Source organism: Phocoena phocoena, chromosome 11, assembly GCF_963924675.1.
Source record: "Phocoena phocoena chromosome 11, mPhoPho1.1, whole genome shotgun sequence".
Taxonomy (NCBI): Eukaryota; Metazoa; Chordata; class Mammalia; order Artiodactyla; family Phocoenidae; genus Phocoena; species Phocoena phocoena.
Genome location: NC_089229.1, coordinates 79,030,221 through 79,058,056, shown reverse-complemented (window position 1 = coordinate 79,058,056; position 27,836 = coordinate 79,030,221). Strand labels below are relative to the sequence as shown.

The 27,836-nt window shown below is 36.2% G+C and overlaps 1 protein-coding gene across 5 annotated transcripts in view; it reads left to right on the top strand.

The window, feature by feature from the left end:
* Positions 1 to 27,836, top strand: part of CCDC91 (coiled-coil domain containing 91) — a 288,403-nt gene that overhangs the window by 175,402 nt on the left and 85,165 nt on the right. For all 5 annotated transcript variants that reach the window (XM_065886922.1, XM_065886923.1, XM_065886924.1 and 2 more), the window contains 3 exons: positions 9,819 to 9,911; positions 10,000 to 10,068; positions 17,864 to 18,040. In XM_065886922.1, the coding sequence (XP_065742994.1) occupies positions 9,819 to 9,911; positions 10,000 to 10,068; positions 17,864 to 18,040 (339 nt within the window). The remainder of the gene's footprint in view (positions 1 to 9,818; positions 9,912 to 9,999; positions 10,069 to 17,863; positions 18,041 to 27,836) is intronic.

Genomic DNA, 27,836 nt, shown 5'->3' with positions numbered 1-27,836 from the left:
TCTGTAATCTTATGATTAAATGTTCATCTTTTAGTGGGCCCATGACCTTCACAAGTGTTTGCTGGCTTTTTCCGCCCCCCTCTAGGAAGGCTAGAGGGAGCTGGAATCTTGGTAAAGCCTTTTGCCCAGGTGGAAGGTTTATAAGGTTTTGATAAAGTCTTTTCACCTAAAGAATAGGCTTTTGTTATGGAGAATGCTCTAGGCATAATTCACAGTGGTTATAATAATTCACACATTTTCTACTCCCCTCAACAGAACCATGAGGGGAAATTTCTGGGCTCTTCATACTGAAATTCTGATGGGATTTCTGGGGGGAGAATCTATAAAAGTGTGTGGAATCCCTAAGCCATCAGCTTTCAAGAGTTCTCACTGTCACACATCCTCACTCAGCCTCCAGCAGTTCCTCAAATTTACCGTTCAAGCACCTACCAGTTTATATCTCCAGTAGCTTCTTCTCTAGGTAAGATGATCTTGTCTGTGACTCACTAGATTTCCTAGTTGTAAATTTGGGGGGTGGGGTGGGATTTGCTCTGTCCCAGTTCTCTGATAGACCTAAGGCATGTCATTGATCTTTAGTTTGTTTCAGCTTTTTTTCTTGTTTTAAGAATCAGGGTGATCTTCCAAGCTCTTTACATGTCAAAGCTGAAACCAAAAGTGTGAATATACGTTTTCATTATCTACTTTAGCAAGTTTGTTTTAGCCATCAAATCTTTTCTTAGATTAAATCTTCTATTGAAGACTTTTCTTACAAACAAGACCAATAAAGGCATAGTGACTCTAGTTGAAGTGGAGATGGAGATGTCTAGTACTCTGTTGGACAGAATTTGAAAACTGTTGGTCCTTACCATAAGCTGATCAGGACCAGGGTTGAACCCTTCTGAATATTCTATTATTTTTTGTCAAGCATTCTAGCTGTAACTGATGTTAGAACTTAAAATTGCATTTTTCATTATATAATATACTCATTCATGATCATTCACAGTGTTTACTGTATGTCCTCATATGCTTCATATATATATATATATATATATATATATATATATATATATATAGTTTATTTGGGGGGAAATAATGGAGTATGTTGTATTTTAAAATATGTGTTTTATAAGACTGGAGAAAATAAAATATTCTGCTAAAAAAATCCCCCTCATTTTCTAGGGAATATGTTTTTCTTGCATATGGAAGAGAAAGAGTCATTGTTTTTTTATTTTCTATATTCTTTCTCTAGATGGATGTGTAATTTTTTAAGAAAATATGCCAAAGGTGTTTGACGTGATTACTTCATTTCCCATCAAAAAGATATTAAAGATGTGATAATCTTTCCCAAGGTGTTATTAACCAAATCTGCATTTCATGATAATTATAAGGTTTGTGTGAGAAAATTGCCAGACCTTTTTTAAGTCTTCCAACTTCAGAGTCTTAAAACTTTCAGCTAAATTTTGAGGAGTGGGGCTGGGAGTCTGATATATAATTCTTTTTATTGACTTTCCAGTTTCTGTCATGTTATATATGCTGCTGACCTGTTTTTCAACTGAACCAGTAATTTAGTCCATTACTGGTCTGTGTAAATCTTAGCCACAGCTATTTCCCAAGGTGGTTTTTGGTCTAACGAGTGGTTGGTGTTGATGTCCAGCAGGAAATCTTGCAAACCAGATGACTGGTGTGGTTCAAACTGTAACCTTGTTAAAGCATTGGTCAGGTTGCACTTAGAGTTATTTAATTAGTTTCCCAATAATATTTGTGTACAATTTTTAGGTGACCACTACTTTTTTTTCTTTCATCATAGTACAGAAAGAGACAGTTGCTTGTTGCTATCAGAGTCATACATTAATCCAATACGTTTTTTTCATTAAGTTATCTTTAGGCAGGCATTTTAATAACTGTTAGAACTTCACTTGAATACAAGTACCTATAATGGTGTTGTCAACTTAAATTGAAAGTTTTCAATATATTAGGCAGTCTAATAGAAAGGTTTTTTAAAAGTATAAGAACATTCTCTGCCTTCAAGAAACTAAGAGCCTTATTATGGGAGACAGCTATAAAATAAATTATAAAAAAAATAATAAACAATACACTAGTGATAGAAACAAAATACTCTGGGATTATAGATAAGAGAGCAGGCAATTCATTCTGAGTTTTCAAGAAAGAATTCAAAAGAGGTAACATTTTAATGGGAAAAGATTGGCTTTTGACTGGAAGAGAAAGTAAGTCCATTTTAAGGGACAAAAATAGTATGAGTTAAAAATTAAAGTGTATGTGTATATTTTTCTTCAAGTTTATTGAAGTATAATTCACATAAATAGAATCTACCCTCTAAGGTGTACCATTCTTTGTATTTTGACGGACCTGTACAATTTCACAACTACCACCTAAAAGAAGATTAAAATTAAACATTTCCATCACTCCCAAAAAAATCCTCTCATGTTCCTTTGTAGTCAGTATATACGTGTATTTTTAGTAGAATTCTTGAGTGGAAAGTCAACTTATATATTATTTCTTTCATGGAATGTGCTTGTGATGTTGTATCAGAAAAGTCATTGCCTTTAAGTTCATCTAGGTTTTCTCCTAGGTCATCTTCTAGGAATTTTACAAGTTTTGGATTTTAAATTTAGGCCTGTGATCCATTTTGAGTTACTTTTTGTGAAGTGGGTAAGGTCGCTGTCTAGATTCATATTTTTGCGTGTGGATGTCCAATCATTCTAGCAACACTTGTTAAAAAGACTATCTTTATAACATTGTATTGCCTTTGCTCCTTTGTCAAAGATCAGTTGACTGTATTTATAGGGGTCTATTTCTGAACTCTGTTCTTTGTCTATTCTTTTGCCAATACCACACCGTTTTGATTGCTGTAGCTTTACAGTACGTCTTGAAGTCAGAGAGTGTCAGTCCTCCAACTTTGTTCTTCAGTATTGTGTTGGCCATTCTGTTTTGTTTTTATGTTTTGTTTTTTTGTCTTTCCATATCTTTAGAATCAGTTTGTCAGTATCCACAAAATACCTTGCTGGGATTTTGATTGAGATTACATTGTGTTTATAGATCAAGTTGGGAAGAACTGACATCTTGGCAACCAGTCTCCCTTTCATGAACATGAAATATGTTTTGATTTATTTAATTGTTCTTTGATATCTTTCATCAGAATTTTGTAGTTTTTCTCATGTAAACCTTGTACATATTTTGTTGGATATATACCTAAATTTTTCATTTGGGGGATGGTAATGTAAAGTGTATTGTGATTTTAGTTTCATACTGTTTGCTATGTAGGAAAGGGATTGACGTTGGTATATTAATCTTGTATACTGCAACCTTATTATAATTGCATATTAGTTTCAGGAATTTTTTTGTCAATTCCTCAAGATTTTCTACAAAGATGATCATGTCATCTGTGAACAAAGACAGCTTAATTTCTTCTTCCTTTTTATTTCCTATTTTTACACTATTTCATTAGCTAAGACTTCCAGTACAACGATGAAAAGCTGAGGTGAGAGACATCATCCTTGCCTTCTTCCCCAGTTTTTGCTTCATCCCTTTATATCACTCCCTCAGGTTAAAGACCTGTTTAAGTAGGAGGAATAACCTATTTGCTTACATTTTTTTCATGCTTATTAGAAGTTATATCTATTTGGGTGAAATAAATCTAGTATAGCTTATCTTTAGTCTTATTTTATTCACTTTAAGAAGTTTATTAATATTATTGAGTTTGTGGTAACCGCGTAGATTTAATCCCATAGGTCATCTTATTTAGGTTTTCTTTCCAAACAATATTTAAAGTGTTGGCCCATGAAGAGATGAAACAGCTGTGTGTGACTCACTTTATATTAAGATGTTTATTAAATTTATTAAGTGTATCGTGTTAAATGGAGGCTTATAGGAAGATGTGCTTTAAGACCATCCTACCAGATCACTTGATCTTTTTCAGTGTTTGTGCTTTCTAGAAAGTGAAAGAAGATACTTGTTGAGTTTGCTTTATAGAATATATACTACACACACACCACATACATATAAAGTAATGTGAAGTTTGTGGACCTGTGATAAATGGACAACAGTATACCTGAACATGAGCTTCTCTGATTGCTTAGTGTAAAATTTGATATACAAAAAACTACGTATGATTGTGATTAAATCTGTTTACAGTATCTCCTATGACTAACATTACAGGAAAGAAGAGTTTTTTTATATTTCTTTTTTTTTTTTTACAGGAATCAAGTAAAAACCACAGAACCTCTATATTTATATTTGAGTATATATCAAACATTTTTCTCTTGGAAAAAGTTCTTCCAAAAGAGGGGAAAAGCATAACCCATTTCTGAGTGCCTTTTGTTTTAAGCTAAATTTCAAAGGACTGTCCTTGATACCTTATATTAAGCAGCTACTCTGTAAGATTAATGGGACTCCGTGGTTTGCATTTATTTCTTCAATTTGCTTTAAAAATTACTAAAATTTCAATATAATTTTAAGAAGCAATCAATAGAATATTTTAGATAAACAAAATATAATAAACTCTTCACTGTTCTTGAATGAGATTTACTGGTTTAGATTTCAGTTAATTTTCATAGTGCCTCTCAAAATGTTGTAAGGCTATGTCTTGCAAATTTTGTAGAAAGTATCTCTGTTTTGAAATTATAAATATTTGAAAAGAGTCGTATGATAAATGTTTTCATTGGTTCAATTTCGGCTCTGAGGTATGTAAAAAAAGGTGTTCAGAACATCCTCACCTTGGAATGGTCAGCTAGTAAGGTACAAAAGAATGTACTGACTATCTCTTATATCATCAAAATCCATGTGTGCCATTTCCAGGGTGCTGAATGTTAATTGAGACAATTAAGCAATTCTCTGTTGAGGCAGACAGCAGAAGTAATACAGGCAATCTCCAGATATACTTTATACTTTATTTTAGATATAGTAAAGGGAGTCTGAAACCTTTTTGGCCAAAGGTTGATACTTTATAATTTCTAGCTTATTGTGATTAAATAACTAAAATAATATCTGGCCCAGAAAGGAAAGACATTGCTACTTCTGGAATAATATGTCAATGAACAAACCTCAAATCCAGCACACCTTCTACTACTGTCCCCTATAAAAACTGCAAAAAGAGCTCCAATCATTTTCCTTCTTGTACAGACAATACTAGTAATAGTTGAAAAGGAGTAGTTATAGTATCAGAAGTAGAAACATTTGTAAAGATGTTCAACATGCTTAGTCAATAGTGAAATGCAAATAAAAACCACATGAGATTGCCAAGATGACTATAGTAATAATAATTTAAAAAGCAGAAAGTAAAATATTGTAAAGAATATGGAAAAATTGGAACCTTTGTACGTTGCTGTATTGCGAATATTATTTATTGATATTTGTACGTGAATGTTAAGCAGCATTATTCATAATTGCTGAAAAGTGGAAACAACTCCAGTGTCCCTCAACAGGTGAATAGATAAATAAAAGTGGTATGTATGTACAGTAGAATATTACTCAGCCATAAAAAGGAATGATGTTCAGATACGTACTACAACACTGATGAACCTCGAAAACATTATACTGAGTGAAATAAGCCAGATACAAGGGACAATTACTGTTTGATTCCATGTATATGAAGTATCTAGAATAGGCAAATTCATAGAGATGAAAAGTAGGTTAGAGGTTGCCAGGGGCTGGGATGAGGAAGAATGGGTTATTGCTTAATGGGTGCAGAATTTCTGATGAGGATTATGAAAAAATTTTGAGATAGTGATGATGGTTGTATGGCATTGTGAGTATAATTAATGCCACTTGTCCATTTCAAATTGGTGAAAATGGAAATTTTTGTTATATATATTTTTTACCAAAATATATAAAGGAAGTACAAGTAGTAGTGTAATAATAGCACTTAACATTTAAATTTTACTATTTAACAGGCACTGTCCTGAGGTGTTTATATGTCATAAACTATCTGTTTCTCACTGTAGACATATTTTATCCACAAATAGTTAATATTAGTAAATGAAAGGCAAGAATATTGTACTGTAATAATTGAGGTCTTAATTATTATGGCCACCTTCTCTTTTATTGCCATCTGTTCCTATAAAAGCACTTATAATTAGTTGGACCTCCAATGCCCCATGGACACTGAGGGATAACTGTATTTTTTTTCTATTAGAACTTTTTATTTAAAATTTGTATATTTTTAAAAGTTTATTTCTACTTATTTATTTATTTCCAAATCATATTTGGTACTTCCTACTTTTAAAAAGTTATGTGTGTTTTGGGAAAAAATTAGTTGTTATGGTATTTGTTGAAGAAAATTTGTTTTATAAAATAGTTCTACAAGTCAAATATAAGAAAATGTATTTATGTTTCATGGATTGTCTATTAGACATTAATGTCCATGAGAGCAGCATCCCTGGAAACTAGTACACTGTTAGGCGTTGGTACACACCAAGCAAATATTTCTTGTATGATGGTTGGGAAAAAATGCATTAGCAGATTTATAAATTTATATAGAGAGATGGACAAGTTGGTAGGGAAATGATATGTAATAATTTACAAATTAGTATATGAGGGTAAACTTTCCTTTAAGACAATTTAATTTAAAAATAAGATATTAAAATATATAGTTGAATTTCTACCATGAAGATTTATGATTTAATTTATAATTTAAACAATTTTAAGAAAGAAAAGACCAATAGAAAATCAACATTTATAGGATATTGTTCCAGTGGAACAGTTTCCTTAGTTAGCTGCTGTTATAGTCCATGATTCTGTCTCTAGGATCACCTCCCTCATCCCTTGTCCTGTTATTGTTTGTAATTTGGTATTTTCTCTCTGGAGTACAGTTTGAAGGTATGCATCAAAATAGAAAACATGCTCAATTTTCAACCTGCTCATACTGCTTCTAGGAATCTTTTGTAAGACTGTAATTCACAGGTTCACAAAGATGCATGCATAAAAATCAAGATTTTTTTAAAATTGAAATATTGCAAACAACATGAATGTGTGTAGATAGCACAATGATAAAATGTAAATTTAATTTAATAAAACAAAAAATAGCATAGTTGTATTTATATAGAAATATGTCAGTACCTTTCTTGAGTGCAAAAGATTACAGAACAGTATTATACACATATTATTTAAAATGTTTATGTATATCTATGTATTTAAATACACAGAGAGCTCTCCAGAAGGTTGTTTGTCTAAGTGCTATCAGTGATTTTCTTTGGGTAATGGAACCCTGGATGATTTTCACTTCTTTAAATTTTTCACGATGAATGTATGTGATTCTTACAAAAACAGTATATTTTATTGAACTTTATATGGTTCTTTTTTTTGTTTTTTGTGGTACGCGGGCCTCTCACTGTTGTGGCCTCTCCCATTGCGGAGCGCAGGCTCAGCGGCCATGGGTCACGGGCCTAGCCACTCGGCGGCATGTGGGATCCTCCCAGACCGGGGCACGAACCCGTGTCCCCTGCATCGGCAGGTGGACTCTCAACCACTGCGCCACCAGGGAAGCCCCTATATCGTTCTCGATTAGCCACTTGTGGATCATTCACTTTACAAATTAACTGTTTAAGACATAAACTTTTGCCACACCATTCAGCATCTTTCTGAGTCATCTTTCCTAATATCAACTGATATTTATTCAAGAAATTATCTTATTTTAATATTATTCTGAAAAGAACAAAATCAAAAGCATAGATTATTGAAATTCTTTTAAAGCCAAATGGAAGTGAGGTCTTACCAGACATACTACTTATATTATGTAGCTTTAGTAACTAGGTAATATTAAGTGATTACTACTGCTGAACATGAGTGTGCAGATATAATTATTGCTGAAGCTCTTCATTTGAGAGCTGGTAAATTACTTAGCCTCTCTGGGTCTCAGCTCACTCATCTGAAAATGAGGAAGAATGTCATCTGATTTAGAAATCTGTTGTGTTTAATATGGTACAACCACATGTAAAGCACTTGTAACAGTGTCTGAAACTTTAAAGTGGTCAAAAAAGTTAGCTCTTTTTAGCTGTCTATCTATCTAAAGTAAAGTCAGTCACCTTGTATTTTCTCAAGTAGATCTATGCTTTTACTTAGGGTATATTTTATGTAGGATGCTTCTTTCAAATGATAATGTGAGGTTTATTTTGGCTCAAACAAGCTCAAAAATAGTCTTCTATTATAGTATACTGTCAGAATTAAGAAATGAAGCTCAGGAATGAATTTTTATTGCATTGTCATTGTCATTGCATTGTCATTTTTAGCTAATGTTATCCTCTTTGACTAGTTCTTGTTGGACCCCTGGAAAAGCATGGCCTACTTATAGTTAATTATTTATTGATTAGTCTGACTTATTAATATAACAATTCATTTTAAGGAGAAATCATTTTCAGAATTATTGATGACTCTGAGAAGTTTATTTGCAGTTTAATTCCAATAACTTTTACTTGTTCTGTTTTTGTTATGTTTACTCCCATCGCAAAGCTTAAATTGAATATTTTCAGTCTCATATGAGAATTGTATTATATTTATCATTTTGAAGTCTAATTATTTGCCTGGTAAAACACATTTTATCATGCGTGTTTTATAAATAGGATTAGGTATTGTTTCTGACTATGAAATTCTGTGCGCATCTAGACTTTCAAAGAATAGAACATTAAAGTCTCAGTTATTATTACATATCATATGCTAAGCCTACTGATTTATTAGTCAAATGCTTTTCACAAATTCATATGGTACCAATAATTTCCCATCACCATGTCATGATTTATATCACAGTTTGGATTTGTTTTTAAAGAAAAACCACATTTTTGTAATTTTTCTTGTTTTCTTGAAACATAAAGATAAAAAATAACATTAAAATTAAAAACAGGAATAATAGATTATCTTAACTTTCTATTTGGTCACTTACTCAATGTAGACTGCCTGCCTAAAAAATGTTTTAAATCAGAACAACTTGGAATGACATAGATCTGTTTTAAAATATTGGGTGTCAGAGTTGGTTTATATTTAAAGGAGGCTTCTATGTAAATGGCATTCTAAATCTGAGAAAATATCTTACTTGCCTTTAGTAACTGAATGAGAAATCTATGTGAGTAGGAATATATATGTATATGTATATATGTATATGTATATGTATATATGTTTTGTTTTCCCTAAGAGCACTGTTCAGAACAAGTATCTGGCTTATCTGTGTTGAAGATATTGAGGCTACAAATGTTGAACTTTCTTAAGAAAACTTTGTTCAAACTCCAATTGTCTAGTCTATGATAATTAGCTGATGGCTCTGTGTGCTTTTTCATTAGCACATTGGAATAAAAATAAATACATGAACTTTATATTCTTTAACATTAGCTATCACATAATATTCCTTTGACCGTTTTCATAGATTTATTTTTTTGAATCTATGGTAAAATCTTGAGATGAGAACAGTCATCTATCAATTTCTGTAACAGTGCTTTACTAGAAACACAATCTGTTAAGATAATTATTCATCAGGCAAACATCAGTTATAATCTGATTGCTCTCTTACTGCAAGCTAATAATAATTTTAATGAGTAAATTTTCCAAATTTAATTTTAGGAAAGGACATTTTATCACTTTCTGATTCACTTCATATTTGGAATGTTTTTAAATTAGATCTCATGTCATGTATTTTATTGAGTTTGGGGGCGAAAAAAGTATATCTTGACTGATGGAAGAAAGGTGAATTCAGGTTTTTTGGCTCCTAAGCCTTCATTTTAGCAAACTTTCTTCTTTCCTCTAGTAACTACTTCAAATGAATTCTACCAGCTGTTCTCCGTGTTGATAGATTATCAGTCTCAGAGCCATAATCATAATGCAGTTATCTTTCCTTGTAGCATCAGAGGCTCCTTGAAATGCTTGCCACAGAGAAGGAACTGTTAAAAGAAAAAATAAAGGAAGCTTTGACTCAGCAATCTCAAGAACAGAAGGTAGTACTTTAAGTTTGCTTGGACTGTGGAAAGAATGTTCTGTTACCTCAAATAATACTTTAATGTCTAGCTGTCTTATCATTTACAGGAAATATTGGAAAAATGTTTGGAGGAAGAAAGGCAAAGAAACAAAGAAGCATTAGTATCTGCTGCAAAGGTATTTCTCTCTGAAAAGTTTATTCTGTAGCTTAATTTCAATTATAGTTCTACTTTTGTTATGTTTACCCCCACCTCAAAGCCTAAAATGAATGTTGTTGGTCTCATATAAGAATTGTTTTTGTCATCTTTATGTCTAATTATTTGCCTGGTAGAGACCCATCAGTAACAATCAGTTTCTTTGTAAATAAGTGGAATTAACAAACTGAGTTTATTAATGGTTAGTCAATCTACACTTTTTTTTTTTTTTTTTTTGCGGTATGCAGGCCTCTCACTGTTGTGGCCTCTCCCGTTGCGGAGCACAGGCTCCGGATGCGCAGGCTCAGCGGCCATGGCTCACGGGCCCAGCCGCTCCACGGCATGTGGGGTCTTCCCGGACCGGGGCACGAACCCGTGTCCCCTGCATCGGCAGGCGGACTCCCAACCACTGCGCCACCTAGTCAATCTTTTAAAAATATTTCATTCCAGAAAAATCAAAATTTTTTTTTCTTCTTCTACTGTTCATATTCTTGTTAAATTTACATTACACAAGATAATGATGATATTGAAATGCTTTACATTTAGATTATTAATCACTTGTTTCAAATAATATATCTACATAGGAACACTAATATCCACTTGGTATTTGATAGATATCATACAAGTAATGAGTGTGTGTGTGTGTGTGTGTGTGTGTGTGTGTGTATGTATATATGTATATATGTATCAAGGTATGTGGTTTTTAAAGTCAACTTTGAAATAGATCATCTGGGTAGTATATTCATAGATGTTAAATATATGTATACTAATATATACATATGTTGACCTGAAATATACTGTCAGATATTTGTCCAGCAAAAATGGGTTTATTCAGGATTAGGAGAGAATTTTAATTTGGGGTCTGCAGCCATGGCGAGCCATGTACAAGTTCCCACATGACAAGGAGAACACTTTTTTTTTTTTTTTTTTTTTGTGGTACGTGGGCCTCTCACTGTTGTGGCCTCTCCCGTTGTGGAGCACAGGCTCCGGACACGCAGGCTCAGCAGCCATGGCTCACGGGCCTAGCCGCTCCACGGCATGTGGGATCTTCCTGGACCAGGGCACGAACCCATGTCCCCTGCATCGGCAGGCGGACTCTCAACCACTGCGCCACCAGGGAAGCCCCAAGGAGAACACTTTTATAGAGAGGAAAGGAAGTTGTGAGGGCTACAGGAAATACAGAGTCCATGGCTTTTCATTGGCTGAGTCGCTGCCAGGAAAGAAGAGGAGTCTTTCTTCTTCCTGTTGGTCTCTACTATAGTTGCAGGGCATGAGAGTTCCCCCTTAAATAGATCTCCTGACACTATTTAATTGAGATTTCTGTTTATGAATTTTTTACATTTTCCCCTTTGATCAAGACCTTTTTCTGAAAGCACCACTGATCAAGAATCAAGGTTTCTAATTTTAGCTCTTTTTGTCCCTCAATTTCTGGGTGTGGTGTCTCATGTCAGAGCGAAAGTGCAGATTGGAAAACTGTTGCAGTCACATTCAAGTAACGAGGAGGGGTAGGAGGGAGACCTCTTAGGCAGTTTTCTGAAGTCCATATCTTATCAAGATTATAGACATTGGAGATCATCTGAAGTGTTATGTCATCATCAAAGGTTTGGTGACAAACTTCTAAGAGGCCTGGCCTGGGTATCTTGGGAAAGCTGTCTCATCAGATGTCATCTGCTTCATTTCTGGGAAATCTTTACTTTCAGGTCACCAGATGATGTACAGGTCCAGTCAGGGTTAGGTGCTTTCTTTAGGTGTGTCATTTGAATCCAAGAGTCTATTCCTTGTTGTTTGGTGGCACAAGGGTTGGTTATGAGTGCCTGATAGGGGCCTCTCCAGTGAGGTTGAAGAGCATTCTTTTGGAAGTGTCTTTTCCAGTAGACAAAATCTCTAGGTTGCAAGATGTGATGCTTAAGGTCATCATCTCCCAAGGGCGCACTGTGAAAAGATTGCTCTACCAGGGCATGGTTATTTTTAATGGAAACAACTAGGCCTTTGCAATATTGGAGTATCTCTCCTTTTATCAGTTGTGGGTCAAAAGAGGCAGGAGCCAAGTGCATTGGGTGTCCTGTGACTATCTCAAAGGGTGAGAGTTTACGAGTTCCAAAAGGAGTGGATCTGGGATTTCGAGGGCCAACAGCAATGCTTTTGGCCAAGGTATTTGGAGGGCCTCTACAAATTTTTCTAAGTGAATCTTAATAATGCTGTTAGTGCATTTAACTAAACCAGAGGATTGAAGGTGGTAAGCATAGTGAAAACGTTGTAAAACTGGCCAAACAGCGCAAACTTGTTGAAGCACCTAGCCAGTAAAATGGATTTCTAAATCACTATGATGTTTGAGAGGAGCTCCTCAAGTAGGGACAATCTTTTCCAAAAGTACTTTAGCCCCAGAAGAGGGAGTAACCGGTCTGCAAGGGAAGGCTTCTTTCAGTCCACTATAAAATCTACAGACCATGACTAAAACGTGAAGTTCATTAGCGATCCCCACTGTTTGAACCACGGCATGGGCTGCTTTATAGTAGTGGGGTTGAACACCGAGATTGTGCCTTTGGTGTCAGAACAGAAAGAGATTCATCCTCAGGATGAGGAGAAATATTTCTCCACGCCGATTAAGAGGGAGAACTGGGAAGAGCCCCTATAATTCCTCAAAGCCCCGTTATTGAGAATTGAAAGGACATTGGAAAGGCTGGTTAGAGGACTGAAAGCACTCAAACACTTAAATTTGTAATAATCTTTCCCAGTGTCCTGGCTTTTTGCAATAATAGCAGAAACTGGGAAAGTTTTGATTTCATTCAGGAATCTTCATTTGCTTGATTTGAAGATTAAGAAATATGGTGTTCTTCCTTTTAGGTGACTCATGTGGAGTGTGAGAGAGCTGGTTTGCTAGATTAATTAAGTCTGAACTAGAGATAGTTTTCCATTTCATCCTAGTCCTTTTTACTAGAAGGGAAAATGTCCCAGTCCAGCCCATTAATAACACAGAGTTAAAAGCTGCCTGGGTGGAATCAACATCTGAGGGAAGACCAGAATTTTCTTTAGAAGCAGTCTGAAGTCATGTAGTAGTCATGAACAGGTTCATCCAATGTTTGTGTGCAAGGTTGGATTCTGTTCCAATCAACAGGCTTTGGTAAAGCCCTAGGAATTGCTCGATGAAGCCACCTAGCGATTGCCTGAACCTAACCATGTAAGTTAGACCTTTCAGGATTTTCCCAATTAGCAGTTTTCATCCTATGCTGGGCCTGGCCTTAACCAACAAGTATATGAACCAGCTGATATGAGTCATAGAAACAAGGTTGATAAGTCTGAATGACTATATTAAATTCCTCAGCAAATCTGAGGATCTTTGATTTATTTTGGGAAAATACTTGACTATGGCTTGCAGTTCAGCTTTAATCCAGAGAATATAGGAAATTCAGAGTTGAACTTCTGGATCCTCAGAAGGCTTAATTTTATAGGGAAAATTTCTGAAAAGTTCAGAGGGAAAGGGGGTGGGAAGAGTTTTAGAGAAAAGGAGAAGTTTGACAGGATAATTAGTATGGGGTATAGAGGAGGCATCAGCGGCATAGAAGGGTGGGAGGAAGATGGCGCCAGAGGCACAGTCTGGCCATGAGGATGCAAGGATGAGAGACGAGATGGTACCAGAGGAAGCCAAGGAAGAAGAACCTGAGGCTTTGGGGAGCCATTTCATCTTTCCTTAATTGCTGGTTTGCCTCAGTTAATCTTGAAATCTTATTTTGCAGAGAGAGAGTTTTAAGCTTCTGATAATATTGGGAAGCCTTAAGATACCAATCGAAATAGGCATACCACTTAGTTCTGGAAATTTTTGAGCTATTGTGATCTAATTCAGTTTTAAGGAAATTAAGTTTGGGGATTCCAAAAGTTTCCCATAATGGCCACTGATTTTTTTTTTTTTTTTTTCCGGTACGCGGGCCTCTCACTGCTGTGGCCTCTCCCGTTGCGGAGCACAGGCTCCGGACACGCAGGCTCAGCGGCCATGGCTCATGGGCCCAGCCGCTCCGTGGCATGTGGGATTTTCCCGGACTGGGCACGAACCCGCGTCCCCTGCATCGGCAGGCGGACTCTCAACCACTGCGCCACCAGGGAAGCCCAGCCACTGATATTTTAACTTGCCTTTGGTCAGGTCGGTCCTTTTAGTCAGAAGTGAGCATGAAGGGGTAGGAACTATGGTTTTTAAATACCAGTTTGGCTGGAGTCCCTGTAGGGGTAGCACCCTCAAAATACTTAGTTAACTGGGATCCCATTTCTCAGAGGTTTTTCTCTAGAATAAAAGAACAATTTTCAAACAGCTTAAATAACTTACAGCTCAAAAAGCTTGCAAACTAATACCAGCCAGTTCTAAGGAGACAGCTTGGTGCTAAAGGAGCCAGGCCAAAGGCTTTTACAGGCAATTTCCAGAGAATAGTCCCTTCCAAAGGAAGAGGCCGAAGGCTGAAAAACCAATACACTTTTCAGTGAAGAAGTCCCTATTACCAAAGGAATGGGCTGAAGGCGTTTCCAGCCAGCTTCGGTTGAAACAGTCTTATCTCAAAATCAGACCAAAGTTCCAAATGCATGCAGAACAAGGCCTTAGCCAGAAAGATGAAACCTTAAAATAGATTCTGAATAAAACCTGGAGAGCTTCAAACACAAAGAGGGCATGAACTTGGGTCTAGGAGAAAGACGTACCTTCAAACTCCAAGGTCAGCAAGAAAGCAGTGAGTAACAGTGGGCTCAGTTGTGGGTACCACATCTGTTCAATAGCCCCAGAGCCTTCGGAGGTCTTCTCTGGTCCCCATATGGGCCACCAAAGTGTTGACCTAAAATAAATAGACTGCCAGATATTTCTCCAGCAATAATGAGTTTATTCAGGAACAGCAGAGAATTGCAGTTTGGGGTCTGCAACCATGGTGAGCCACGTGCAAGTCCCCATACAACAAGGGAGAATGCTTTATCAAGGGGAAAAGAAAGTTGGGAGGGCTGTGGTAAACAGAGTCCGGGGCATTTCATTGGCTGAGTTCTTGCCAGGGAAGTAGAGGAGTCTGTCTTCTTCCTGTTGGACTCTGCCATTGTCGAAGCACTTATAAGGTGAGAGCTCTGCCTTATGGTCCCCTGACACTATTTAATTGAGCTTTCTGTTTATTAATTTTTTAACACAAATATGGCACTGAGTGTTGAGTTTGGGATTTAGATTTAAATTTAGTAAACAAACGTTGAAAGTCTCATAGGTACAGATCACTGTGCTGAGGTGGAAGTTCAAGAATGACTATGATTTTGTCTTTCTTAAAGAATTCACAATCAGGTAAATAAACATTGTTTATGTACTAATAAGGTAAGAAGGAATGCATTAAATTATTATGAGTATATAGAGAGTATTTCCATGGCATTCATAGGAGGTTTTTTATTGTTTCATTTTGTTTTTTTATTTATTTATTTGGTTGCGCTGGGTCTTAGTTAGTTGTGGCATGTGGGATCTAGTTCCTCTACCAGGAATCAAACCCGGGCCCCCTGCATTGGGAGCACAGAGCCCTAGCCACTGGACCACCAGGGAAGTCCCCCATAGGAGTTTTTGACAATAAATTTCTTTTGAACTGAGCCTTGAAGGATGGCTAACATTCTGAATAGTGAGATTGAATTTTATTCCATAGGTAAGTAGAGACACATTGAAATTTCTGAGTATAGGTGGGTCATAATGGTAACTGACATTAATTTTGGGGAAGTTGGAGCAAGAAAGGCCAAAGGCAGGGAAAGAATTAACAGAGTGCATCTGAAGTTTGCATAAGACAGAAATAGAATAGTAGTAGTAGCTTGGAAAGGAATGAAATAGGCAAATTCTAGAAGTAGTTAGGAGATAGAATCAACATGTTTGGTGTGGATGAGGTGGCCAGTTTGTGAACTGCCAGAATATTCATTCAGCAGCAACATAGAAAGTAATACTATTTCCTTGATACAGAGTTTGAGCTGCCTGTGATGTATCTAGATGATAAAGTCAAGTAGGCAGCTAAATCTACATGACATTTACAGCTCGGTAGATAGGAATCTCCTGAAGATATTAATATGGGTTAGTATAATGGTTTTTTTTTGTTTTCCAGCAGAGAGATGGTAATAGTAGCCATGGAAATTATTGTCATGTATAATTACCTCAAAGGAGTAACAAGTAGAGTAACAAGTGGTCCAAGTTCTTAGCCCTGAAAGAACTCCAAAATTTAAAATCCAGAGGAAGGACGAAGTTACAAAGAATTGAAAAGACTCAGCAAAATGCATAGGAGAAATATAAGCAGCAGGCTCTCATGAAAACCAAGAAAAGAGAGGGCTTCACAAAATCAGAAATAACTATATAGAATGTTGCTTTGAGGTCATGAATGTAAGGATTAAAACAAAAAATATCGTTTGGTTTAAACAACATGGAAGGCATCGGTGAACATAGTAAGAGAGTAATTTAGGAGGAGAATTGTGCAATAAAATAGGAGTTCAAAAAATGGTGACTGTCAGCTTTAATGACTTTTGTCAAATTTAGTTGTGAACGGGAAGCAAGAAAAAAGTGGTGGGAGGTCGATGGACTTTACTATGTACGATGGTTTCTTGAGGAAAATTCTTGTGCAGCTGTTTGAGTTGCAACTGAAATAGGCTCTTTTTCCATGGAACGCCATTTTACTGAATTAGTAGGGTTATACAGACTTTAGTATTTGGCAGACATTTTGTCCAAAATAAGCAGAGTGAGCCCAGCACCTTAAGGACAAAAACTGACAGTTCTTGTTGCCAATGATAAAATTCGAGCTTTAAAAAAAAATTAGAATTTTAGAAAATTTATTTCTACTTTTTAATAAAGACTCTTCTTATGAGATTGATGGTGTTATTAACAAAAATGTGGCTTTTTTGGTTATAATATAGTGAAATGTGTCATCATCTGGAGGAGATGCATAAGTCATTGAATCAATGTTTGCCAAATAAAAAATGTTTAAAAAATATGTAAAGGATTCATTCAAAATGCAAGAAAAGATTGTAATGTAACAGAGTACAAAAAGTTCATTGACATGATTTTATTTTTCTTATTGCAACTTGCCTTTAAGAACTACCCCTTGTTAAGTTTTGGTATGGAATCAGAAAGAATATCTACAGTAATCTCAACTGGCTACTAAATAATTCTCGCTTTTCTTCTACATATATTTGTGAGGCTGGGTTTTTCTTATATACTTCAACTAAAAATATCATTACAGATTTAAAACAGAAGGCAGGTATAAGAATCTAGGCTCTCTTCTATTAAGTCAGATAGTAAAGAGGTTTATAAACATTCTTCTCACTTTTTAATTTTGGAAAATGTAGTTATTTTTCATAAAATACAGTATAAATATATAATGCACTTACTGTTATTAATTATAAATGAATTAATAAATAAGTATTTTCTCTTGGTTTGAATATCTAATATGGTAAATCTTAATATGTATAACCCATGTAAACAAAAGCTCTTAGAAGTCCTCTATAATTTTTAAGAGTATAACGAGATCCTAAGACAAAATAGTTTGAACACTGCTACTTTAGGCCAAGACTTGGTTTCTTTGAAGTTTAGAAATGCCATGGAAATAAGTTGGTTATTTGTGTAAAAACAAATAATTAATTTTATTTTACAGCAGTTATTACATATGAGTAAAAAAAAAAACAATGTCAGAAATAAACCCTATAGCATCAAAATTTTGAGTTTTTTAGGTTAACTCAAGTCTGTCTTATTCAAGGAACTATTGTGGTCACTCATTCAAATATTTTTGTTTTCGTCATTATTTGTTTTGAAGCTTGAGAAAGAAGTGATGAAGGATGCAGTTTTAAAAGCTGTAGAAGAAGAAAGAAAAAATTTGGAAAAAGCCCATGCAGAAGAAAGGGAGTTATGGAAGACTGAGCATGCAAAAGATCAAGAGAAAGTATCTCAGGCAATTCAAAGAGCTATACAAGAGCAAAGAAAAATTAGTCAGGTTAGTAAAATTAGTTCTTTATAAATATTTTCATTTTTCTTATTTTTGCAAAATAAAGTAGCTTTACTATTACTTTATCATACTTAATCTTACTGGGCATAATTATTTTACTTTTGAGTATAATACTTTAACTGAATAATTTTTAAAATATCTCTACTTTTCACATTTTTTTTCTTTTAGTTTCTCTTTTTTTAACATCTTTATTGGAGTATAATTGCTTTACAATGCTGTGTTACTTTCTGCTTTATAACAAAGTGAATCAGCTATACATATACATATGCCCCCATATCTCTTCCCTCTTGCGTCTCCCTCCTTCCCACCCTCCCTATCCCACCCCTCTAGGTGGTCACAGAGCACTGAGCTGATCTCCCTGTGCTATGGGTCTGCTTCCCACTAGCTATGTATTTCACATTTGGTAGTATATATATGTCCATGCCACTCTCTCACTTTGTCCCAGCTTACCCTTACCCCTACCCATGTCCTCAACTCCATTCTCTAGTAGGTCTGCATCTTTATTGCTGTCTGGCCCCATTTTTTTTTGATTCCATATATATGTATTAGCATACAGTATTTGTTTTTCTCTTCCTGACTTACTTCATTCTGTATGACAGACTCTAGGTCCATCCACCTCACTACAAATAATTCAATTTCATTTCTTTATATGGCTGACCATGTCCTGGAGATTGTAAATAGAGCTGCAATTAACACTTTGGTACATGACTCTTTTTGAATTATGGTTTTCTCAGGGTATATGCCCAGTAGTGGGATTGCTGGGTTGTAAGGTAGTTCTATTTTTAGTTTTTTAAGAAGCCTCCATACCGTTCTCCATAGTGGCTATATCAATTTACATTCCCACCAACAGTGCAAGAGGGTTCCCTTTTTTACACATCCTCTCCAGCATTTATTGTTTGTAGATTTTTTGATGATGGCCATTCTGACTGGTGTGAGATGATATCTCATTGTAGTTTTGATTTGCATTTCTCTAATGATTAATGATGTTGAGCATTCTTCCATGTGTTTGTTGGCAATCTGTATATCTTCTTTGGAGAAATGTCTATGTAGCTCTTCTGCCCATTTTTGGATTGGGTTGTTTGTTTTTTTGATATTGAGCTGCATGAGCTACTTATAAATTTTGGAGATTAATCCTTTGTCAGTTGCTTCATTTGCAAATATTTTCTTCTGCTCTGACTGTTGTCTTTTCTCTTGTTTATGGTTTCCTTTACTGTGCCAAAGCTTTTAAGTTTCATTAGGTCCCATTTGGTTATTTTTGTTTTTATTTCCGTTTCTCCTACAAGTGGGTCAAAAAGGATCTTGCTGTGATTTATGTCATAGAGTGTTCTGCCTATGTTTTCCTCTAAAAGTTTGATAGTGTCTGGCCTTACATTTAGGTCTTTAATCCATTTGGAGGGTTTTTTTTAATGTATGATGTTATGGAGGTCCAAATATCATTCTTTTACATGTACCTGTCCAGTTTTCCCACCACCACTTATTGAAGAGGCTGTCTATTCTCTACTGTATATTCCTGCCTCCTTTATCAAAGATAAGGTGACCATAGTGCATGGGTTTATCTCTGGGCTTTCTATCCTGTTCCATTGATCTATATATCTGTTTTTGTGCCAGTACCATACTGTGTTGAGTACTGTAGCTTAGTACTATAGTCTGAAGTCAGGGAGACTGATTACTCCAGCTCCATTTTTCTTTCTCAAGATTGCTTTGGCTACTTGGGGTGTTTTGTGTTTCCATACAAATTGTGAAATTTTTTGTTCCAGTGAAAAATGCCAGTGGTAGTTTGATAGGGGTTGCATTCAATCTGTAGATTGTTTTGGATACTAGACTCATTTTCACAATGTTGATTCTTCCAATCCAAGAACATGCTATATCTCTCCATCTATTTGTATCATCTTTAATTTCTTTCATCAGTGTCTTATAATTTTCTGCATACAGGTCTTTTGTCTCCTTAGGTAGGTTTATTCCTAGATATTTTATTCTTTTTGTTGCAAAGGTAAATGGGAGTGTTTTCTTCATTTCATTTTCAGATTTTTCATCATTAGTGTATAGTAATGCAAGAGATTTCTTTGCATTAATTTTGTGTCCTGCTACTTTACCAAATTCATTGATGAGCTCTAGTAGTTTTCTGGTAGCATCTTTAGGATTCTCTATGTATAGTATCATGTCATCTGCAAACAGTGACAGCTTTACTTCTTCTTTTCCGATTTGGATTCCTTTCATTTCTTTCTCTTCTCCGATTGCTGTGGCTAAAACTTCCCAAACTATGTTGAATAAGAGTGGTGAGAGTGGGCAACCTAGTCTTGTTCCTGATCTTAGTGGAAATGGTATCAGTTTTTCACCATTGAGGATGATGTTGGCTGTGGGTTTGTCATATATGGCCTTTATTTTCTTGAGGAAAGTTCCCTCTATTCCTGCTTTGTGCAGGGTTTTTATCATAAATGGGTGTTGAATTTTGTCAAAAGCTTTCTCTGCATCGATTGATGATCATATGGTTTGTCTCCTTCAATTTGTTAATATAGTGTATCACATTGATTGATTTGCATATATTGAAGAATCCTTGCATTCCTGGGATAAACCCCACTTGATCATGGTGTATGATCCTTTTAATGTGCTGTTGGATTCTGTTTGCTAGTATTTTGTTGAGGATTTTTGCATCTATGTTCATCAGTGATATTTGCCTGTAGTTTTCTTTCTTTGTGACATCTTTATCTGGTTTTGGTATGAGGGTGATGGTGGCCTCATAGAATGAGTTTGGGAGTGTTCCTCCCTCTGCTGTATTTTGGAAGAGTTGGAGAAGGATAGGTGTTAGCTCTTCTCTAAATGTTTGGTAGAATTCACCTGTGAAGCCATCTGGTCCTGGGCTTTTGTTTGTTGGAAGATTTTTAATCACAGATTCAATTTCAGTGCCTGTGATTGGTCTGTTCATATTTTCTATTTTTTCCTGGTTCATTCTCGGAAGGTTGTGCATTTCAAAGAATTTTCCATTTCTTCCAGGTTGTCCTTTTCATTGGCATCATTGGCATAGAGTTGCTTGTAGTAATCTCTCATGATCCTTTGTATTTCTGCAGTGTCAGTTGTTACTTCTCCTTTTTCATTTCTAATTCTATTGATTTGAGTATTCTCCCTTTTTTCCTTCATGAGTCTGGTTAATGGTTTACCAATTTTGTTTATCTGCTCAAAAAACCTGCTTTTAATTTTATTGATCTTTGCTGTCGTTTCCTTCATTTCTTTTGCATTTATTTCTCATCTGATCTTTATGATTTCTTTCCTTCTGCTAAATTAGGGGGTTTTTTGTTCTTCTTTCTCTAATTGCTTTAGGTGTAAGGATAGGTTGTTTATTTGAGATGTTTCTTGTTTCTTCAGGTAGGATTGTATTGCTCTAAACTTCCCTTTAGAACTGCTTTTGCTGCATCCCATAGGTTTTGGGTCATCCTGTTTTCATTGTTTTTTATTTCTAGGTGTTTTTTAATTTCCTCTTTGATTTCTTCAGTTATCTCCTGGTTATTTAGTAGTATATTGTTTAGCCTCCATGTATTTGTATTTTTTACAGATTTTTTCTTGTAATTGATATCTAGTCTCATAGCTTTGTGGTCAGAAAAGATACTTGATACAATTTCATTGATACGATTTCAGTTTTCTTAAATTTACGTAGGCTTGATTTGTGACCCAAGATATGATCTATGCTGGAGAATGTTACATGAACACTTGAGAAGAAAGTGTATTCTGTTCTTTTTGGATGGAATGTCCTATAAATATCAATTAAATCCGTTTTGTTTAATGTATCATTTAAAGCTTGTGTTTCCTTATTTATTTTCATTTTGGATGATCTGTTCAGTGGTGGAAATGGGGTGTTAAAGTCCCCTACTATGATTGTGTTACTGTTGATCTCCCCTTTTATGGCTGTTAGTTTTTGTCTTATGTATTGAGGTGCTCCTATGTTGGGTACATAAATATGTACAATTGTTATACCTTCTTGGATTGATCCCTTGATCATTACATAGTGTCCTTCTTTGTCTCTTGTAATAGTCTTTGTTTTAATGTCTATTTTGTCTGATATGAGAATTGCTACTCCAGTTTTCTTTTGATTTCCATTTGCATGGAATATCTTTTTCCATCCCCTCACTTTCAGTCTGTATGTGCCCCTAGGTCTGAAGTGGGTCTCTTATAGACAGCATCTATACGGGTCTTGTTTTTGTATCCATTCAGCCAGTCTATGTCTTTTGGTTGGAGTATTTAATTCATTTACATTTAAGGTAATTATTGATATCTATGTTCCTATTCCCATTTTCTTAATTGTTTTGGGTTTGTTATTGTAGGTCTTTTCTTTCTCTTGTGTTTCCTGCATATAGAAGTTCCTTTAGCATTTGTTGTAATGCTGGTTTGGTGGTGCTGAATTCTCTTAGCTTTTGCTTGTCTGTAAAGCTTTTAGTTTTTCCATCAAATCTGAACGAGAACCTTGCTGGGTAGAGTAATCTTGGTTGTAGGTTTTTCTCTTTCATCACTTTAAATATGTCTTGCCACTCCCTTCTGGCTTGCAGAGTTTCTCCTGAAAGATCAGCTGTTAACCTTATGGGGATTCCTTTGTGTGTTATTTGTTCATATTCCCTTGCTGCTTTTAATATTTTTTCTTTGTATTTAATTTTTGATAGTTTGATTAATATATGTGTTGGTGTGTTTCTCCTTGGATTTATCCTGTATGGGACTCTCTGTGCTTCCTGGACTTGATTAACTATTTCCTTTCCCATATTAGGGTAGTTTTCAGCTATAATCTCTTCCAATATTTTCTCAGTCCCTTTCTTTTTCTCTTCTTCTTCTGGGACCCCTATAATTCGAATGTAGTGTGTTCAGTGTTGTCCCAGAGGTCTCTGAGACTGTCCTAAGTTCTTTTCATTCTTTTTTCTGTATTCTGCTCTGCAGTAGTTATTTCCACTCTTTTATATTCCAGGTCACTTATCCGTTCTTCTGCCTCAGTTATTCTGCTATTGATCCCCTCTAGAGTATTTTTAATTTCTTTTATTGTGTTGTTCATCATTGCTTGTTTCCTCTTTAGTTCTTCTAGGTCCTTGTTAAATGTTTCTTGTATTTTCTCCATTCTATTTCCAAGATTTTGGATCATCTTTACTATCATTATTCTGAATTCTTTTTCAGATAGACTGCCTATTTCCTCTCCATTTGTTATTTCTGGTAGGTTTTTATCATGCTTCTTCATCTGCTGTGTGTTTCTCTGTCTTCTCATTTTGCTTAACTTACTGTGTTTGGGGTCTCCTTCTCGCAGGCTGCAGGTTTGTAGTTCCCGTTTTTTTGGTGTCTGTCCTCAGTGGTTAAGGTTGGTTCAGTGGGTTGTGTAGGCTTCCTGGTGGAGGGGCTAGTGCCTGTGTTCTTGTGGATGAAGCTAGATATTGTCTTTCTAATGGACAGGTCCATGTCTGGTGGTGTGTTTTGGTTTGTCTGTGACCTTATTATGATTTTTGGCTGCTTTTCTGCTAATGGGTGGGGTTGTGTTCCTGTCTTGCTAATTGTTTGGTGTAAGGTGTCCAGCACTGTAGCTTGCTGGTCGTTGAGTGGAGCTGGGTCTTGGCGTTGAGATGGAGATCTCTGGGAGATTTTCACCATTTCATATTACGTGGAGCTGGGAGTTCTCTGGTGGACCAATGTCCTGAACTTGGCTGTCCCACCTCAGAGGCACAGGCCTGATGCCTGGGTGGAGCACCAAGAGCCTTTCATCCACACAGCTCAGAATAAAAGGAAGGGAAAACAGAAAGAAAGAAAGAAGAAGTAAAACAAAATAAAATAAAGTTATTCAAGCTAAAAATCAGCATTAAAAAATTTTTTATAAAGTAATAAAAAAATAAATTTAAAAAACGAAAGAAAGAAAGAAGAGAGCAACCAAACCAAAAAACAAATCCACCAATGATAACAAGTGCTAAAAACCATACCATAAAAGAGAAAAAAAAAATACAGACAGAAAGAACCCCAGGACAAATGGTAAAAGCAAAGCTATACAGACAAAATCACACACAGAAGCATACTGCTGGCAGACATTTCCCTTTCTCTTCTTTGTTCGTACACCTCCTGGGGTTCAGCTTTGGATTTGGACCCACCTCTGCATGTAGGTTGCCTGAGAGCGTCTGTTCCTCCCTCAGATAGGACGGGGTTAAAGGAGCAGCTGATACGGGGGCTCTGGCTCACTCAGGCTGTTGGGAGGGAGGCGCACGGAGTGCGGCGCGAGCCTGCGGCAGCAGAGGCCAGCATGACATTGCACCAGCCTGAGGTTCTGTGTGTTCTCCCGGGGAAGGTGTCCCTAGATCATGGGGCCGTGGCAGTGGCGGGCTGCACAGGCTCCCGAGAGGGGAGGTGTGGATAGTGACCTATGCATGCGCACAGCCTTCTTGGTGGTGGCAACCTCTCATGCCCGTCTCTGGGGTCCGCGCTGATAGCCATGGCTCGCGCCCGTCTCTGGAGCTCCTTTAAGTGGCACTCTGAATGCCCTCTCCTCGCACACCAGGAAACAAAGAGGGAAGAAAAAGTCTCTTGTCTCTTCGGCAGCTCCAGACTTTTTCCCGGACTCCCTCCCGGCTAGCTGTGGCGCACTAGCTCCTTCAGGCTGTGTTCATGCCGCCAGTCCTATCCCTGGGATCTGACCGAAGCCCGAGCCTCAGTTCCCAGCCCCCACCTGCTTGGCGGGTGAGCAGACAAGCCTCTCGGGCTGGTGAGTGCCGGTCGGCACCGATCCTCTGTGCGGGAATCTCTCCACTTTGCCCTCCGCACCCCTGTTGCTGCGCCCTCCTCCGTGGCTCCGAAGCTTCCCGCCTCCACCACCCGCAGTCTCTGCCCACGAAGGGGCTTCCTAGTGTGTGGAAACCTTTCCTCCTTAACGGCTCCCTCCCACTGGTGCAGGTCCCGTCCCTATTCTTTGGTCTCTGTTTTTTCTTTTTTCTTTTGCCCTACCCAGGTACGTGGGGAGTTTCTTGCCTTTTGGGAGGTCTGAGGTCTTCTGCCAGCGTTCAGTAGGTGTTCTGTAGTTGTTCCACATGTACATGTATTTCTCATGTATTTGTGGGGAGGAAGCTGATCTCCCATGTCTTACTCTTCTGCCATTTGAAGCTCCTCCTTCACTTTTTAATGCTGATAATTTTACCTTTTTACTCTATATTCAAAGAAGTTGAATCCAAATTTATGTTTAGTCATTGGAACTACATTGTTTCCTGTTTAATATGCTTGTTTTTCTTTTTCACAAACACACACATGCACATACAATCAAAGTAAATAATATATGTGTGGAAAAGAGTTTGATTCATTTATGTCTAATTTATATTTCTATATACCTGTAGTTGGTAGTAATAATAGAAACTCACAAATAACTCCTGTAGTCTCATAAGATATATACATATCAACAAATATGGCCTACATACAAAATAACTTTTGATTACTATACTGAACAATTAAAAATTGTATTAGTTTAATTTTCCATAATTGAATTTGCATAGTACTAATTTGTGTTTAGTCTTTTCTTTATATAGGTATGAGATACCTAAATAAATTTTTCCTCCAACAAGTGTAAAAAGCAAAAAGTAACATTCATAGGAGTCTTTGTTTTACATGATCAGAGCATCACATGTATTTCCATTGTTCATTCAACCATACATGGTAAATGTGACTGAAATGACTAAGTTTATTTTTTTTTAACTTCTAAGAACAAAAAACTCAGAAGATTTTCTTTCCACTCATTAACTAGTCTTAATGAAGCCCTAGGAAACAGTGCTTCTAATATCCAGGATCAGTGTTATATATATATATTTTAAATGTCACTTAGGTTTACTCTAAAGAACACACAGTTATCCATTTATTATGAAAATGAAACATCTGTAAGTAACGTCTATAACAGCATAACAGTTATGTGGTAATAGAGTTTATCTTTTTTTTCTTTGCTTTTTTCCACTAGAGTAGTGATTATTTTCCAGTTCTTTCTGTAACCTATGTTAGTGTCAACAAATATATCTTACATATATGTTTAATTGTCTGTCTGTTCAGTTGGTTGGAATTCCATGCCAGTAATGTCAAGATCATTGCTTAAGTCCTGATTTACGAGAGTTTACTTAAAACTTCTTTGTGACCACAGACCACTCCTTTAACCTCACATAGATGTGGGCTATTAGTCACCATGAAATTGGGAAAGAGAGCATGAATAAATCCGCCCATGTTCATCACCCAAAGAAAAAAACATATATCTTTAAGAGTACCCTTCTCTGTGAGTTTGTTAGGTGCCTTCTTGTCCATAAGAAACACTATAGTAAATGATAGACTTTAAAATTCATTCTCTATAGGCTCAGAGTACTGTGAAGATAATCCATTCATGTCATGAATAATACATATGTTTATTTTCTTACAAATGGTTGCATATTTTGCTAGAGAGAGAGAGGGAGAAAAAAAACGTGTGTGTGTGTGTGTGTGTGTATTTAATTGCCTTGTAGCTGACAGTTGAAGAGAGAAGATCTATAGCAGAAAGAGCAATGTTGCCAGGTAACTCAGATTTTCAAAAGTGAGGTTGTTCTATCAAATGTATTTCAAGTCTTCCTTAAACAGCTCACTGCTTTTATTCTCACATGGTTACAGTAAGAACTACAACGAAACAACTGTTAGTTCCTTAAACCTTCATAGTCCTATTCTAGAAAATTGACAAATGACTTTTCTTGGGAGCCAGATGGAGCTAATATATCTTTTATGTCTTTTATTTACTTAGACCAGCAGGGTAAGCAAATAAGTTGCCATGTTCAAACTTAGTGTTTGGTGTTTTACATTAATAATTGAAAAGACTGCCTATAATATTCCAGGGACTGTACTTATTTCTGGGGATACAGTAGTTAAAAAAAAAAAAAATTCCCTACCTTCTTGTGGAGAAAACTGACAGGAAACTATTAAAGGTATAATAAAATGTGAAGTAATGATCAATGTCATGAAGAAAAATGAAGCTGTGTAAGAGCTAGAGAGTGAGGGAACCAATATAAAAATAGGGTAGTCAGGTAAGGACTCTAAGGAGGTCGCATTTGAGCTGAGGCCTGCCTTGAAGTGAGGAGTTTACTTCGAGACTAGCTGGGGTAAAAGTGTTTCACACATGGTGAATAGCAAGTGCAAAGGCTTTGAGGCAGAAAGATGCTTGGTGTAATTAAAACTGTATGGCACTGTTATGGATATAGACACACAGACCAATGGAATAGGATAGAATACAGAAAGAGACACAACGTTTCCTGTAATTTACAAATTTGTAAAAATGAAGTTACAAATTAGATAAGTTACTGTAGCACATCAGGGTTTTTAATCTGGGTTCCATGTAAGGGGGCCCTAGACAGTCTGTGAATTTACTGAAATTATGCAAAATTTGTGTATATGTGCAGATTTTTTTGCAGAGATACTCTATAGCTTTTATTAGATTCTCAAAAGTATTTTACTAATTAACCAAGAAAAGATTAAAAGTACAGTCATCCCTTGTTATCTGTGGAGGACTGCTGCCAGGGCCCACCGTTAATACCAAAATATACCAACTCTCAAGTCCTAAAATCAGCCCTCCATACTGCAGTTCTGCATCTGTGGATTCAGCCAGCCATGAATCATGTAGTACTGTATGTGTTTATTGGAAAAAATAAAATACACGTTTAACTGGACCCATGCAGTTCAAGCTTGGGTTAATCAGGAGACAACTGTAATTGCAACTGGCTGCGCATTTCCTCCTGGACTTTGTATACTAAAATGAATTTTAGATAGATTAAATATTTAAATCTAGAAGTTTAAT